Source organism: Pseudonaja textilis, chromosome 4 (genome assembly GCF_049901715.1).
Source record: "Pseudonaja textilis isolate UNSWEBS1 chromosome 4, rPseTex1.2, whole genome shotgun sequence".
Taxonomy (NCBI): domain Eukaryota; kingdom Metazoa; phylum Chordata; class Lepidosauria; order Squamata; family Elapidae; genus Pseudonaja; species Pseudonaja textilis.
In genome coordinates, this window is record NC_141993.1 from 52588946 (window position 1) to 52607411 (window position 18466).

Below are 18466 nucleotides of genomic sequence, written 5' to 3' on the forward strand. Positions count from 1 at the left end.
ATATAGTTGCCTATCCTATGAACCTTGCATGTGATGGGTGAAGTATGTGCTAGTCACATAGCAATAATGTCTAACAGCACAGCTGAGATTCCTCTAATAACCCAACATGCTCAGATATCATCACCTAGTTTTGAGATATTCCCCTTAGATGGCATTTTCCTCCTAAAGACATTTTAATAAATCTGCAACCTTGGAATCTCCCTGAGTTTCCTAATGCAAAGATCATGCTATTTTATTCATCATGCTTCTATACTGCCCATCTTAATCAATCAATCAATCAATTCAGAATAGAGCATCTAAATGACTCTGAGAGGCTTGACATTATAGGAGTATTTACTTAAAAAATGAATATTGTTCAGTATGCCAGTATAACATTTTAAAAATATATATTTGATGTTGAGAAGTAAAAAACAAAACAGGAGAGAACTGTTTCTCGGTTCTGAGAAACAGTTGCACAACCAATGAAAGGGTGGAGGCAGCCGTCACTATAAAACTGATATAAAATTAAAAACTACAATTTAGTATTAGTTTTTATAAGTTTTTGATGACTGCCTCTAAAGCTTTTACTAATTGTGACAGATGGGGAAAGATATTAAACACTTGGCTGCAGTTACTGTAATCATTGGAGATGTTTTGATTTTGATTTCAGTAAAATAAACAAGTATTATATCTCCATCTACTATTTTTTTGTAGTGGGATCCATAGCATGTTGCTCTAAATCAGTGGTGTGATACTCAATTTCATTGAGGGCTGCATCAGGGTTGCGGGCATGTTGGGGATGCCTGTGATGGCCCGAGTGATCTGCCAGTGAAAACGGAGTTTGGGAGGACCCCTCCCAAGCTTTGTTTTCGCTGGCAGAGGTTGCAGGAGCCTGTTGCAGCCTCCCAAGCTCTGTTTTTGCTGGCAGAGGCATCGCAGGCCAGTCTTTTGCTGTTTCCAGGGCCAGTTCTAAGTACCCCATGAGTTGAGTTTGACACCCCTGCTCTAAATTCAATTCTGAGTAAAAATATTAGGAGCCACTGAAAAAACACAATGGGTTTGATCAGAATTCGGGGATTCTGATTATCAGTATATCAAAAGTGAGACCTCAATTTACAACAGTTTGTTTAGTGACCATTCAAAGTTATGACGACACTAAAAAACATGATTCATGAATGTTTTTCACAGATACGACCTTTGCAGCATCCCTTATGATCATGTGATCAAAATTCAGATGCTTGGCAGCTGGTTCATATTTATGACTGTCGCTGTGTTCCATGGTCATCATGTGATCCTCTTTTGCGACCTTCTGACAAGCCCAGTCAATGGGGAAGCCAGATTCACTTAACAATTGTGGCAAGAAAAGTCGTACAAAACTCACTTAACAAATGTCTCACTTAACAACAGAAATTTTGGACTCAATCATGGTCGGAAGTCAAGGATTACCTGTATAATCATATTGGTTAGGGCAACATCTGAAAGGTTCCATATTTCCTCATGCCTAGAGATGAATCTTCTAGTTATCTTTTCTGAAAAAAATGCCTTCAGCAATTCATCACCAAGGGGAAAAAGGAAGGCCCAGTGCCCTGGTCTTCACAAACTTTACACTTCGCTTTTTGAATCTGATTATCCATTTATACTCAGTGGAAATTCTATACAGGTGCCTCAGATGGCCCTTAGGAAGGTAATCATAATTTACCTCTGTTTCTTCTCACTTCCTGAAGTCAAATGGCTGTTCACAAACCCAAATGAGGTCCCATTAAACATGAATGACACCCCCACAGCTCCTTTGTTGCCTGTTGGAAAAAGTAAATGAAAGAAGAAACGAAACAGTTTTAAAAATAAACCCTTCCTCTTGCTATTTAAGCTAGATATCTTTGAGGATGCATATCTGAGAAGCAGAAACCTCCTGAAGGTTTTCTCAAAAACTTTTTAAAAAGCAAAAATTGAATTTCTATTTACTACTCAACAAAATTTAATCGATTAGTGTTTTGAAAATAGACCAAGAATCCCTTATAATTTTAATTTTAATTGAACACATAGTATAAAAGGAAAAAGTTCCCCTTGCATATACATTCTAGTAGTTTCCAACTTTAGGGGAAGGTTCTCATCTCTGTTACAAAGCCGAAGAGCCAGCACTGTCTGAAGATACCTCTTTGGTCAGGCATGACCAAAGGCACATGGAACACTGTTACCTTCCCATCAAAGTGTTCCCTATTTTTCTACTTGCATTTTTACATTTTTGAACTGCTATGTTGACAGAAGCTGGGACAAGTAATGGGAGCTCACTCCATTACATGGCGCTAGGGATTCGAACTGCCAAACTGCTGACCTTTCTGATCGACAAGCTCAGCGTTTTAGCCGCTGAGCCACCGCATCCCTTTTCACATAGTATACTGCAAAGTTATTTCTGAAAGTAAATTGTAATATAAAGATACATAGACCTGCAAAGTTACTAAGAATCCCTGTATTCCCATCATATCTGTATAGGCATACATGATATAATTTATCATTCAACTTAGAGACAGTTGTGGATTGTAATGATTTGTGGAAGCACTTCTATGAGCCAAATCTTAATATGAAAAGTAGTATAGATCTTTATGAGGTTTTGGTTGGTTGGGTTTATCCCCCTCCCTCCCCATTATGTCTTGGCTTACACATACATTATCTACTGTCCTTCCAAAGTTGTCCTGTTTTTTTGTAACTGGAATATCATGTAATATGTATGTATATACGTACTATATGTATGTATATAGCAGTCATTTATTTTATAAACACTGGGTAGAGATATTTCATAGAAAAAAATACATCTGAAAAAAAATCTACCAGAATCGCATCAATGGAGTTCCAGGGGAAATTGTAATTAGGGAAAGAATTGCATATCTCGTCAATTGCTATGGAAACCAAAAACAGATTTTTTATTACTTAACTGTATCCAAATAATATCTTCATAAGCACTTAGTTTCTATTTTAGTTGCATTCATTTTACATAGAGGTGGATAGTTGTAAAAAGGTATATATGGGAAACTTGCAAATTAATTAATTAATTCATTTTCTACTGATGTTGTAGAGAGCTTAATATTTCCCCTTGTAGTCAACATTTAGCTTGCTATTTAAGTATTGAGGTTTTGTATTATACCTATTTCTTCTATTATGATTTTTATTTACATTTTTTATTGTTTCTATTTTCTTTTCTGCATCTGATTAATTTTTTATTAAAATAAGACATTTTAAAATGAAGCACATCATGTTTTTTTAGATTTTGAGAATCAAAAAAATTAAAGTTGCGATCAAAACTTAGCTCCGGTTATATGAAGAACCAATGTGATGGATAGATCATGAGGACTTGTCAAGAACTGAGAAAGATTGAAGCACACAGAAAGAACAGGTCAATTGTCTGATTTGGGGCCATCATCTTCACAATACAGAGCAGTTAGTGAGCCTTAAAATCCAATGCTAACTTACATCAGCCCCAAATGCTGCTATAATGGAATGTAATCTGGATTCCCAGGATGGAAGGATTCCCAGAAGGCAAAGAGACAGCAAAGCCTAGGTAGTTTGCTGGGAGAAAGAGAGTTAAGAACTGAGGTGATATTTAGCAGGTTCTGATCAGTTCTGGAGAACCAGCAGCAGAAATTTTGAGTAGTTTGGAGAACCGGCACATACCACCTCTGACTGGAGATTTTACAGTATCTTTCCCCTGCCACGCCCACCAAGCCACGCCCACAGCACCAGTAGTAAAAAAAAAATTGAATCCCACCACTGGTTAAGAAGGTTCTGCCATAGCAATTCTCAGAATATATCTTTAGTTATGCAAATACTTGCTTAGTTTTGCAAGATTTCTGTCTATAGGTGAGAAATAATAAAACAAACTGTTCAGAAGTAAATTTACATGTCTTTCTTAGCTCTTGGGGGCCCAACATCTGTTTCAATAATGTTTTTTCTAAAAATCTTATGGGTTCTATTAACAGGAATACAAGGAAAACCTCAGCAGTAGTTTTCTAACAATGAATAAAATCTGATCAGCAGGATAAATGAAACTCTATGTCAGTATGAGATTCCTTGCATCCCAAACTATGGTGTTATGAGCTTGTTTTGCTCTATCATTAAAGACTGAATTACAAAAGATATTACTGTAAAGAACTTCTGTTTATTTTTTTGTAGTATAACATATTTTTAAAAGTATGTTAATGATAACTTCCAACTGAACTGGCTCAGTTTTTAATACCCAGTTTAATGAAGATATTCCAAATCTAGTTCTAATTTTTATGGAGATAACCAATATTGTCCTCAACTTTATTAAAATTATCTTTTAAGAACAATTAGTGGATTGAGAATGGGAAGCACCATTTTTGCAGTGATTTTTCTCCTACTTTGAGGCTGGTTCCAATAGTACTAGTGATAGGGAGAGATGTAGCCCTAGGTTCCTCTTTGTAAAGTGGCTTAAATTCTGTTCTCTTCCTGCTGTATTAAACATCTCCATGAAACCACTAGGTGAGATCATCAACTGACCTCATGGGATAAAGTATAATCAGTGCTCATGGTACATAATTATACATCTTTGTTCCTGCTCAATCAAGTGATGCTGTTGATGTTCTTTTTTGGTACTCAGAAGCTATAGGTAAGGGTTCAGCAAAACCCTAGCAAGATTAAGTAGTTATGGGCTTTGGGGTCTCCTTCCACCATTGGAGTTGGTGAACAATATGTAGGTTGTTTGCACAACTCTATGTGCCAATTGAATCTATTCCTACATTCAAAGGCTTGAAATGAAGCAATAAAGGCAATTTGATGGACAGTGCAGTATAACCATATAATACCATATCTCAATGAGCTGCACTGAACCAGGCAGGCTTCTGGGTGAAATTCAGGGTGCTGGTTGTCACCTATAAAATCTTCCATGGAATGCAATTATCTACCGGATCACCAATCTCCAATTTTCCCTGCTCATCATTAGATCTGGCATACTTCAGGTAAGCTTCAGATCCCTTTATTGTGACTTCTTTGTTATGGCAACTGCTGTCCAAAACAGTGTTTCTTCTTCAGTTTGGATGGCCCCAATTCCATTAGTGGTTAGAAAGACTTTAAACACATGATTCTTCCTCCGGGTGCTGGGGCCATAAACTTAGTTGAATGACTGATTTTTGTAGGCCTTGGCACTTTGCATATTCTTTAGTGCTTTTAAGTTGAATTTGTGCTTTTATTTTTTTAATGAAGTTAGCAACTCAGTGAGAGTAAAATGGGTGACCATATAAATTGAATAAAAAAAATAAACATTTACTCATAAGTAAATGAGTAGAGACCTATATATAACAAAAGTAACTTTGTTCCAGTTTATTTTATAGCATAAGAGAGTCAACATCTGAAAAATCGCAATTTAAAATGCCTTATTTGGATGTCTGCCCAATTCTTACCCAGTCTGTTTGCAATCCCAGTCTTCACAGTATCAACGCAGAGATGGCTTATGCGATTTTCATGTTCGGGTTTTGCCAGTACAACAGTCCTGATGTTCCAGAGAGTATGGGTTGCTATCTAATTTTTTAAAAAAGTAAAAATCAGATGCCACACACCTCCACATAAATCTAGGTATCTGGATTACAATAACTAGGGACTATACATAACCCTTCTCCAATGACTTATATTGAGTTTTTTTTAATATTCTCATGATCAGAATTCTGATGAGAACCAATCATGTACAGAAACAATATACTGAATAGAAGAAGAATGCTGAAGAGGTGTTAACGCTATATTTTCTATAGATATTTTTTATTTAAGGATTGTGGAATGAATCTAAGTACATAGTCCCACTATTATAATGGAGCCATGTTTTAATTAACATTGTAGATTAATGATAAAAGCAGCTTTATCATATTATAGCATAGTATCTTCCAAATCATGAACTTTCAATGGATTACAACTCCATCCATAGTAACTATCAGGATTAATGTTACTGTATTGCCCAACTATTTGCTGATAAACAGTGATCCTATTTTGGAATTAGCTCAAAGGGAGATCCCTGTGCTCCACCCAGATCCTTTACAGTTTCCTTGGCAAGGAAACTACATATCTATGAAGTCTCAAGTTGAGCTTGATTTATTGAGACTTTATTACTATCTAATGGTCTTTAGGAACATTTAATCTATCATTTCAAAAAATCAAATACAGATGCATTTTGGAAGTGATGATTTTTGTTTGCATGGACCAATAGAACAATCTAGTCTCCAAACACAATTTTAATCATTAAGAAAAATTCTTACCACTTTGAAGCTAATACTGGTAATCTCCTGTAAGGAATGCCTTAGAATCTCTTGCCATTCCTTTTCTCCCAAGGAGTCTTCCTGTGTTCCAATCACATAGATGTCATGTGGAATATAGTCAGCCGTCTCATCACGGGTCTTACCCTGTCCCTTGGAGAGAAACCAGGAACTGATCTTCTTTGGTGGAGGAGCATCACCTTGATTAGCAAATCCCAAACCAAAATGAGGATAAGAAACTACCATAATAATGAATCTAGCTCAATCTTTACTAGAGCTTCTTTGAAGCTAGTGCTGTCTCACTTTTAAGCCATATGTTTTTGCCTCTGAAGACCACAGATTGCAAGGTAGACTATGAAGGAAGATGAACAAAAAATCTATGAAACTGGATTCTCCTGTTTACTATATTTAATAGTTGCATTAAAGCTATCTAAACCTCAACCAATTTGGAGACTTTTAAAAATAACTAAAAATAGAACCACAAAAAACATTAATTTTTCACTATGAATTAGTAGTGCTCAGTGACTGCAAAATGAGGCAATAGGACCATAGATTAATAGATTATATTCCCCAAATTTCCTATAAAAAGACTTGTTAGAGCCTTATTTGATAATATTCAGGTATAATATTCAAACTGGAACAATCACTGCCTTATTTTCCCATCCACTGGACCCCGAAGAAATATACAGTATGTAGAATCCCATTTGATTATGAACATAATCATATATGGAACTATTTATTGCCTTATTCTACCTTTATTTTTGTTTTATTTCCCAACAGATAGTTTCATAATTAAATAAATGGCAAAGGGAAGAGAATCAATCAGCTTTTATAAAATTTGCAGTTCTGACAGAAAGCTACACCTGTAGATTATTTTATTTTGCTATGCAATTTTAAAACAAATAAAGAAAATATAGGAGGAAAGAAGCCCACAGAGCTGTGAATAAGTTCTGATTACTCTGCCATGCAAAAGAAGAGTAAGGGATCATCTATGTATGTTACGTGCATTCATCTTAAAGTAACTGTGCAATATAACAATGAGGTAACTGGAAAATCTGTAATAGGGATGTGGAAAATAATTTTATCTTAGATTCTGTTTAAAGCATTCTACTTTCAGCACATTCCATATCAGCACAAATGTTAGCAACAACCAAAGTCTAGGTAGCATTTGTCCCTTCCCATTCAAAAATATCCACAAACATACACTGGCACACACTTCTGAAAAGAAAGTATGCTATTCTCTAAAGAACAGTACAGTAATTGTGTTATTGACACTGGGAAAAGAAGCTGCATTAGAGAATAGTACATTATCAGAGGAGTGTGATGTGAATTACAGAAATTATTTTCTGGCAATTTATATTAACCTCTACATAAAATAGCAGAAGATTAATAGAAAGGTTCAATGCAGTTATATCAGAAACTATTATATATATAAATAGAAATTTTTCAGTTTTTTGAAAAGAATCTCTAATAATCTTCCAGATCAGAATATTGCTATACTAAGGCAGACAATAGAGTGGACCAGATTTTTTTTCTGTACGCCTCAAATTATTACAAGGTTGCTAGTTATAATGTGCAGAATATCTGAACCAGAGATCTGTGCTATCTCCCTTTCCCCATCGGGAACTGGTCATTTTCCTCTTTTCTGATAAGACTGTAATTTGTATAATAGAGGCTAGGACATAAATTTGAAATGTATACCCATATTCCAGGTCCCAATGAAGATGGTGATCATGTCAGGCTCTGGTTGTTCAGAATGCTTGTTCTTCATTTGCTGTAGAAGCTGGCAGAAGCCTTCTCTTTTCTGAAAAATGAACGAGTAAAAAAATAAAGAAAGTAATATCATAACTAACTCAGTGTTATTGATCAAAGAGCGCCTTCATTTGTTACATGTACATAGAAAAATGCTTTCACAATGACATGTGTCAAGGTTGAAAGTTTCAACCTAAGTAGCAATTTGTAAGTGATCTCTTTGAATTGGTAACATTTCCACTGATAGTTAAGACTGTTTTTAATTATTTAGAAGCTGGACAAAATGCTAAACACAGAAATGTTTAGATCAGTTCAAATCCTTCCTTAGTTTTACTTCTGTCATGGTATGACAGCTGTATAACAGCTGAAAGAATTTTCAGTAAGCTGCAGAGATAAAACAGTTGATTTTGTTGACTTTAATCTATTAGAATATGAATCCAAATTAGTCAGTTTCTTGCATTCATGAACAGAACTGCCATTGAGATGGTATTATTTATACCATGACAGAAGTAAAACTAAGGAAGGATTTATTATTATTTTTTATGAAATGTTCTATAGGTGCACTTGGAATTTCTTTCCATGGATAACAAAATAAGAAAAAAATTAAAAATGGTGTGTTCATATTTTCTGTTCTGAGTGGGCATAAACACAGAAAAAGAGAGAAAGACTATATTATGAGCAATCACATTTCTAAAAAGAAAATTTGAAGTACAATCCAGTCAGAAACTTATGATGGGACAGTCAGTCATACTGGGATGCAATAAGGTTAGATTACCATAAAACCTGTTCGCATAGATCTCCATACATAATGAGTATAAATAGTTCCTTCCCTAAGACAACTAGATATATCATAGAGAGCTGATCTTAATGGATAAAATGTCTGCAATAGGAACTTTTTGAGACATGCAAATGCTTCCATTTGAGCTGATGGTGTTCTGGAAGAATAGAGTCCCAGCACAAGTACAGAAACCCTTATGATTCATGCAAAGGCACATGTTGCAGATATGATTGCCAATTCACTGACATCACAGTCAGACTGAAAAGAGGAAGGGCTCCTTCTCAGTTTCAGGATTCATGGAATGACCTCCACAGGGAGACAGGCCTTGAATCCAATGTAATGTCCACAGTGAAAGCAAATAGATTCTTCTTTATCCCAGGCATTTATTGTATATTGTTTTAAGCATTCATGTTATATCATAATAACAGGATTTATTCATTGATTCAGTTTATATCCCATGTTTCCTTCAGGGACAAAAAGGTCTTTATATATGTTCTTAATTGGTTCTAAGTAGTTTTATAAACCACCCAGAGAACTATAGCTATGGGAAGATAGCTACTGACATGGGAAGATAGCTATTTATACACTATGAAGCATTCATAGCAATCATTCTTAACTGGGATATGTGGCAATACCTATGGAGAAAGGTAGAAATCTTTTTTAGAGAAAATATATAATCTCCTTAAAAACTAGATTTGATTCGGTGTTTAAGATTAATTAGAATTAATTCTACTGTCCAACTGAGCACATTTCCTTAAGAACGAAACATAAATTATCAGGGACTAGACTGTGTTTGCTATGTATAAGACTTTTAATTATTACCCTGAATTCTAAATATAATTTACCGAAACAATTTGGAGGAGGGAAACCCCTTGGATTGTTTTATATGGAAGACATAAATCTTCATTCTTTGCTGCTAATAACTCTGGAACAAGGAACTGATATTTCAAAGAAATTCAAATCAATAGCTTGAAATAACTTGATCAATTGACCTTCCCTATATATATTTAGCATGAGCTTGAATCAAGATGGGCAGGAAAACAAGCTTCATATATCAAACAATAGACATCTGGGCATGCCTGGGGATGTCCTTTATTCAGAAGTGTCAAGAATATGTTTATTCCATATTCTGTTTAATAGCATCTGTATGACTTATGTGGTACTTACCCACATGATTCTGAAATTATATTGTTTATTGTTCATTATTTTTATTGCGCGTCCACTTTATTTTAGTGCTTCCTGAATACCTTTCCTGTAGTCCTTCAGTTCTATCTTGAGGAGTTTCTGTGTATTTATAGCCTCCTATCCAATGTACATAGATATGTCAGAGTTAAGCTGTCTAGACCTCTCAAACAATTAAACTGAGCATTCTTGTCTTCTGGTTTACAGTTTACTTTCTTTGTTTCTGATATTCCAAGCTGAACAGCTAGAGATAATATTTATTTACCCTTAAATACTTATTTACCCATAAATATTTATTTACCCTTAAATTTCCCTTGAAAACCTATGTAAATTGTTTCAACATCAATTTCTCTAACAGAAAAATGAGGTAAGTTTTAAATAAATAAATGCATCATTTTGCATTTGTAATTAATGAAAATAATGACATAAAATGAATAGTAATGTTTCTAATTTGTTAAATCACTCAGAAGGGCGCATTTTACCTTAGAGTCAGCAAAGACATATTCTTTCCTTTGTGCTTTTTCTTTTTCTGTCTCTAGTACAATGACCAGCTTGTTAGGAAACTTCTGAGACTTGATGAGCTGTAGGACTAAACAGAAGTAAAAACTAAGTCAATCTTAGAAATTTTGAAACTGAAAGAGCCCATGCTAATTAATATGTGTTCCCTCACAGAACTTGAGTTGTACAATCCAATCTTACTGGACAATGATAGGCATTTAAAAAATTGGCAGTGACTCAAAACTAAGTCTTAGGTGCAAATCGATTGTGGTTTTGAAGCCTCACCATGCTGGAATAATTTCTGCTCATTAAACTGTAGGATTGCCTGATTAGAAGAACTCGGGTCTCACACAAACTGCATATCAATTCACTATTTCGTAAAAAGATATGAGATTGTCACAAAAGTCAGCACTGATGATTAGGAAAGGTATTGATGTGCATTTTTTACAACTAGCAGAAACTAAATTAGAATCTGAACTCCAATTAAAGGAACAATTCACATTATAAGAGAACCATGCTAGTAGGGATGCAGCAAAAGTGCTGTTTGACAACTTTATTATTTCTTAACAGCTGCTGTTGTAACTTGGCTGACTTGGAAAATATCTTGCATGCAATAATTCTCCATTTTGCATTCCAAGATGAATGTTAAACATATCATTTATTAGAGCAAGATATCTATTAATCTGTTGATAATTTTAAAATGGCTAGAGAGGACGTAATTAGTGGCAGAACTCAAAAGTGGTTGACTTAGATTTGGGTACATTGAGGCAACTGGTTTAATGCGCTTTTTCACAGTTTAGGAAGCAACAGAAAGTATGCCTGCATTTCTTACTGCTGATTTCTGCTCTGCTTCTTTAACAGTTTAGTGTGGAACAACTTAAGATTCTCTGGCAACTAACCCTTCATCCCTGTGGATCTGGTGCTGGGGACTTCTCAGTAAATCAAAAGAGCCTCTTCTGGCTCAGCCTGACCCTGCCAAACAATGCACCTATCAGTTGTAGTATTTTTCCTACACAGGTTACCATGTGACAGGCAAGTGTAACTGAGTGGGGACTTTCTGCTACATACCAGTAGACCCCAACCCCCAATGCATCATCGCCACAGTTGCTGCTGAAGCACCATACAAATCACCATTCAGTGATTTTGATTACTATAAAACTTCTCAGCTGGCATGTATTTTAATAGTCTGTATATTACATTGGTGGAAAACATCATTTTGGTGGAAAAGAAACCTCTAAAGACTCTAAAGTTAGATGCTTTAAATATATGCAATGACACTGTTGTCCTTTGTAGGTGACCAGACAACCTGACAAATTGCCAGGGCAAGTTATCACTTTGCAAGAAATAAAAGCTTACAAACTTTAATAAAGTAGCAATTTTACTTGTTGTAGGAGTGCTGTAACAATCTCAATTGCTAAAATAGATTTCCAGAAAGACTGAACTAAACATATTGTATAGGTTCTCCCGCTTGATAGGGGGCTGGATTAGAAAACCTCCAAGGTCCCTTACATCTCTATTCTAATTCTATATTGCGCTATTACCCAGATCAGATAAAAAGAAGTTATGGGTAGTGGAACACCACCTTATATTACTTACTGATTGCAATAATATTATTAATTATTGTATGTTGGCTTCTTAGTTATACTCCAGCATACTCCATGCAAGACTTTCTTTAAAAAAAAACAACTGTCAATTGTCCATTTGTGTATTAAAAGTGCCCACCAGAAGATATGTAGTCTGCTACAATGCAGCAGGAGTTGAAATGCTACTGTTCTAAAGTAAATAGCATTACATACAAAGGCCTGGAGTTTTTAATTTTTTCTCCTGTTATATGATTCATATGTTAATTAATGAATCTATATTGAGTAAGAGTTGTAAAACATAGTAGATATAAAACATATGTGCAGGGAGGAGTACTACTATTGGTAATGTTTACATCCTACATAAATTAGAAGGTAATGTAAAAGCCAGATCTGGGCTTCATCCAATTCCTGCTGAGCTTCCTAAGGAAATATCTGGAATGTCTTCTCCTTGAGCAGCTGTGAAGATGAAAGATATGCAGATACTGAAAATAAACCTCTTTTCTGGCTAGACTATCATGTATAAAAATGTAAACGGTTTCAGAATTAATGATTCTGAATCATCATTCAGTGATTCTGGTAACTATAAAACTACTCAGCTGGCATTTATTTTAATTCTTGTATTATTTCAATTATTTTTATATTTTTAATTTTATTCACTGTCTAGAGCAGGAGTAGTCAACCTTTTTATACCTACCACCAACTTTTGTATCTCTGTTAATAGTAAAGTTTTCTCTAACCGCCCACTGGTTCCACGGTAATGGTGATTTATAAAGTAGGGGACAAAACCCCTACCGCCCACCATGAAAGCTGGAACGCCCACTAGTGGGCGGTGGGGACCAGGTTGTCTACCACTGGCATAGAGTTATGGGTGGCCATACAAATCGTGCAGTCAATACAGCAACAAGCTTGTATTGCAGATCTCCTATAGAGAAAGGCTTTTGTCCCGAAGAAGGAAGAGCAGTATCAGGGGTCCCAAGAATAAGAAAAGCTGCTTTAAAGATTTTTTTTATTCTGGGAAGCATCACAGGGGAATATTGTAAATAAAGTAGAAAATGGTAGACAGAAATGTTCAGTGTCAAATGCATGTGAATTAAAGGTAATCAAATTGAGAACAATTAAATGAAGTATTTATGAAAACACTAAAGGAAATTGTATATATTCTTGATTTGGTTTTTCTGCTGGCAAAACTTAGTTTGAACTAATGGAATCAATATGTTAATGAAATGAACTAAATGGAATCAATATGTTAATGAAATATCTCAAAACTGCATGTTTGGGTCCCTTCAAAAATGCTTTAATAATAACACTTCTTTAAACAACCTTGGTAGATGATTGCTTTTCAACTATCAGTTGAGGGAAAACTGATTCTCAGTTATTTATTTCAACTTTCCAATTTCTTATTTTATTTAAAACTCCACATGCTCTCTCAGTAAGTAGGCTTTGGACCAGCCCAAATGTTCTATTTATGTAAGTCTTCTCCAGTCTTGTGGAGTTAGTATATTGAATACTAACAAATTCTTAGCTGTTGGTTTTGTAACTGAGAATTCCAGTAGTTTTGCTAACTGTATTTATTCCATTTCTAATTTATGCAATAATCAATGTTCTGGAAGAAATAGACAGTTACTAAAATAAATCTAAAACTTCAGAAAAAAATGCCCCTAACAGTTAGCATGAAATGCAAACAAAACTGGAAAATAAAATTAAAAGGTGATCCAAAATAAGTCATCTTATTAATGGCAATACAATCCTCGATCATTACCCCAAGAGGTTCCATGTAAGATATAAAATTATCTATCTATCTATCTATCTATCTATCTATCTATCTATCTATCTATCTATCTTTTCTTAAGTTGTCACGGGTATTTATATGTATGGTATTCAGCTTTGTTCGGGTATTTTCCCATGTCATTATAGTTGTGCTTTTAAAGTTGTAGCAACATTTCGGCAGAATCTCATCTGCCATCATCAGGTTTCTGTATAGTGTTTGTCTGTGAATCAGACTTTCACAGCCGTTTCTGTTTTAAATTTGGTGCTAGCCTACCGCTGTGCCAGAATGGTTTTTTTCTTCATCCTGATTGGTTGGGAGTCTTGGTCTGTGTTTATTGGTCTTGGAGTTTTCTGTGTTCTGCTTGATTGGTGTTTCAAATATGTTCTGTCTGTTTTGTAGCTTTTTTTGTCTTGATTGGCTGGCAACATTGTGTTTCCTGTATTGGAGGCTTTTAGTGCGGCTTGGCTCCGAGTAAACAGACGGCTATCATTTATTTACTCTGTTTACTCAGAGCCAAGCCCCACTAAAAGCCTTTGAAGTTGATGCTATGATTCAATGGCATCAAAACCCTAGCCACTATAGAAAACCCCAGCTACAGAATTATCAGAGAAGCCATAGAGATTGAAAAAAGACCCAAAAGCATGAATAGAAGAGATGACTCCACCAGGCTGTCAATTATCTGGAAGCCTGCACTCTCAAACAAAAAAAAATCTCCACACCACAAGCCAGGCAAACACCTGGGCACAAACAGACTCCCCCTGATACCTCCAGCTCAAACACACCCCAACCAGGCACCCAGGTGGGACTAAAATTGAGTCCCAACTCCGAGCAAATACCACAAAACAGAACTATAATTTCCCACCATCACCTTCTTGAAACACTTTTTTTCACTCTATCTCAATTACTCTGATGCTATATTACCTACTACAGAAAATCACTGAGGAGAGCAGATTGGTTCAGGTTTATTATAATTAGTGAAAAACAGTCACCCAACTCAGTCCAGCTTGGTAATAATTAAGCAGCACTAATTTGGTGTTACTTTGAAATTTTTATTTATTCTTATATTGCTCACAAATCTCTTTTCAATTTTCTTTTTATTATTTGGCTTTTTTTGCTTTTTTTTTAGGTTATGTGCATTTTAAACAGTCACTTAAATAAATTAAATGAGACCATGATTGATAGTATCATGCTGAAAGATCTCAAAGACCCTATAAGCATATACACTTTGTTTTTTTTCTTATCGAAGTCATTTCATAAGGCAGTCAAAGCACTTTCTGTTTCAAAGCCAAGCCTAAAGCCAGACTGAAGAGGATCTATAAATGCCAAATATCAGGGGAGAGAAGGCTGTTCTCATCACTGCCAGCCTAACCCCTCTATAGTGTTCAGTTCAAACATCTTTTGCTTAATAATCTCAACTACAGAAGAAAATGTAACCATGATTTAAAATGTACATCCCAACTTTGGCCATAACGATGACCAGGTGTTCTCTCTGGACTGCAGTAATACAGTCCTTGTTTGGTAGATCCCCCATTTTCTTTTCCCCTTTTAGCCAAGCCAGGAAAGCAAATATCACCATTTCCCCCTTCTGTGGGCATAACATTTGTGGAACGGTCTCTCTCTCTCTGCTGAACCTGCTAAACAAAGAAAGAAATGTCTTTTCATTATTTTTCTGTTTGCACTGATGAGAGGAGGACATAAGGTTGTTTCTCAGCAGGCAAAAAATGGCCAATGGGAAAGGCATACAGTAGAACCTCTGATCATGAACGCTTCTGACCACAACCAAATCGGGTTCCGACCTAAAAATTCACTATTTTCCTTTCAGCCAATTTCCCCCTCCACACCATTTTTTTTTGTAAGCATCAAATTTCAAAAATTAGGTTCAGGTCACGACCAAATCAGGTTGTAACCAAAGTTATAGAATGAATTATGGTCATGACCAGAGGTTCTGCTGTACTTGTCAGAATGCATACCACCATTTGCAACTGAGGCATTTGCCTAAGATGAAATGAAACATAGCAGCTGTTATGTCCTGAGGACTCAAGGAGTTCTCACTCAGGTCCACTCACTTGTGTGGGCATTATTCCCCCATTCCCATTGGTCAGTTCTCCCCAGCAGCCAGCTATAAAAGCAGGCTGCGGGGTCCAACTGGCTGCTGATTGCTGCGAGCCAGTTCCAGGCTTGGCAAGCACGGTCAGCCCTTTATTTGTAAATAAAGTACTGTTGCACTCATGCTCTGGTTCAGCCTCTCATTGCTCAAACTTAACACTGGCGACGAAGGTGGGATGGCTACCAGAAGCACCTTGCAACCGCTGAGTCACTAGCCACCGATCTACAGCCCAGAGAGAGCGATCGGCTGGCAACAAGGGAAACGCTGATCCGCAGCCAGAGAGAGCGGTCAGCTAGCGAAACGAGCGATCAAAAGAGCAAACGCAGATCCGCAGCCAGAGAAAGCGGTCTGAGTCAAATAGTTAGAAGTGTCTGTAGCCGCTTGTTAGCCTCGCTACGGGAAAGTGAAGCGCTGCGAGCCGCAGCCGCTCTGCATTTGGCGCGAAATTCAAACGGGTGTCATTTGAATTTCGAGCCAGTAGGAATCACAGCACAGCGCTGTAGAGAGTCACTAACGCCCACTTTTTTTGGCGCGAATCAAGACACCTCCAACGGCTAGCAGCCAACGTGGTAACCCAGAGAGAGAGAAAGAGAGGGTAGCAAAAAAACCTCTCCAGAGCTGATATCACTAGTAACTCACGAGCGTTCGTAGTCCCAGAGAGATTTCTCCGCAGGTAGCCCAGCCGTTCCAGCACCATGAGTTCCAATCCAGTATTCCCGGCGTTTAAACCAGACGAAGAGAAGTGGGAATCGTATAAGAACCGTTTCAATCATTACATCGATGCGGTCGGCCTGTCGGATGCGGAGAGCATCGGAAAAAATCCTATTTCCTAATCTACTGCGGAGCCACCGTTTACGATACCGCTGCAGCACTCGTGGCGCCGAGAGAATTAAAAACGTTCCGTGGTCCGAGTTGCTTGAGATCCTCACAAACCACTACGCTCCCAGGCCTTCACAAATCGCCAGGAGGTTCACGTTCCGAATGAGGAAGCAATCTAGTAAGGAGACCATCAACCAATATATGGCCGCCCTCAGAACAGCAGCCCTGCACTGCGGGTTTGGAACATACCTGGAGGACATGCTCCTCGATCAATTGGTTTGTGGGGTCAAGGATCTCAACCTACAGAGGCGACTGCTAGCTAAAAAGACCTCAACCTCGCGCAGCGGTAGAGGAGGCCCTAGCAGCCGAGCTAGCTACGAACTCAGCCACCGAAATTCAGGGCCCAAGCGCCAAGCTAGCAGCGTTCCCAGTCCATTCCGAAGAGGTGGAAGCGGAGGAAGGCCACAACGATGAGAACAATGTCCATCGCCTCACCAATGACAGACGGTCGCAGGTAAGGGCCAAACAAGAATACACCGGTCCACCCAAGCACATCACCCTGTGCCTAGCCTGTGGGGGATCACATAAAGGAGCCGTTTGCAACAACTGCCATAAGAGGGGGCACATTGCGAGAGTCTGCCAAGCCCCCCAAAGCGCTGCACAAAGACCCCCGTCCTCGCACTCGGGACCACAGAGGCAAGTATTAAACTGTCGCACGCACCGCCTTGCCAGGCGTACTTGCCACGCTGTTAGTAAAATTTCTCTCTCCGTTTCCCTAGAAGGTAAACCGTGCCACATGGAGGTTGACACAGGGTCAGCGCTCTCAATAATCTCGTGGAACACCCTCAAGAGACTCCACCCCAGCCTATCTACTACCCGGCTTCAGAGATGCCAGTTCGGTCTGAAGGACTACCAGGGGAAGGCCATTCCCGTGATCGGCAGAGGCAAGTTCTTTGTCAGTTTTAGAGCTTTTAAAGGCCACCTACCTCTAGTGGTAGTTAACGGCAATCTACCCACCTTATTGGGGCTCGATTGGTTTCCCCACCTCGGCCTAGGGTTAACAGGAGTCCATGCTGTCTCAACCTCAGACACTGACTCCTTATTCGCTGACTACGCAGATGTGTTCAGCGAGGAGCTGGGGTGTTATAATGGAACCCCCATCTCGTTCACCGTTGACCCCAAGGCAGTCCCAATCAGATTAAAACCACGGAGAGTTCCATTTGCTATTCGACCAAAACTAGACGCTGAATTGGATAAACTACTAAAACAAGGGGTCATTGAGCCAACAGATTTCGCCAAGTGGGAGACGCCCATTGTCACACCCCTCAAAAAGATGGTAGCCTGAGAATTTGCTCGGACTACAAGACAACAATCAATAAATATTTACAAGTTAGCGCCTATCCCGTGCCCGTCATTCAGCACTTATTGCACACATTCGAACCGGGCAGTATTTTTGCTAAATTGGACATGTCTCAAGCATATCAACAGTTCCCTGTTGATAACCAAACAACAGAACTTCAGACCATCGTCACTCACAGGGGTGCCTTCCGATGCAAGCGTCTCCAATTTGGCGTAAGTGTTGCCCGGGTATTTTTCAATCCCTCATGGAGCGGATTTTACAGGGCCTCCCTGGTGTAGTACCCTACTTCGACGACATCTTGGTCTCGGCCAGGGACAGACCCCAACTCTTCCAGAGAGTGCGAGCAGTGTTAGAGAGGTTCAGACAGCATGGCCTCAAGTTAAAAAAAG

General features: G+C 37.8%; 1 protein-coding gene across 1 annotated transcript in view; it reads right to left on the reverse strand.

The window, feature by feature from the left end:
• Positions 1–18466, reverse strand: part of INPP5D (inositol polyphosphate-5-phosphatase D) — an 86667-nt gene that overhangs the window by 24473 nt on the left and 43728 nt on the right. The window contains exons 10-14 of the mRNA XM_026701313.2: positions 10425–10531; positions 7932–8034; positions 6234–6430; positions 5391–5508; positions 1679–1775 (exon numbers count right to left, since the gene is read on the reverse strand). Coding sequence (XP_026557098.2) covers positions 1679–1775; positions 5391–5508; positions 6234–6430; positions 7932–8034; positions 10425–10531 — 622 coding nt within the window. The remainder of the gene's footprint in view (positions 1–1678; positions 1776–5390; positions 5509–6233; positions 6431–7931; positions 8035–10424; positions 10532–18466) is intronic.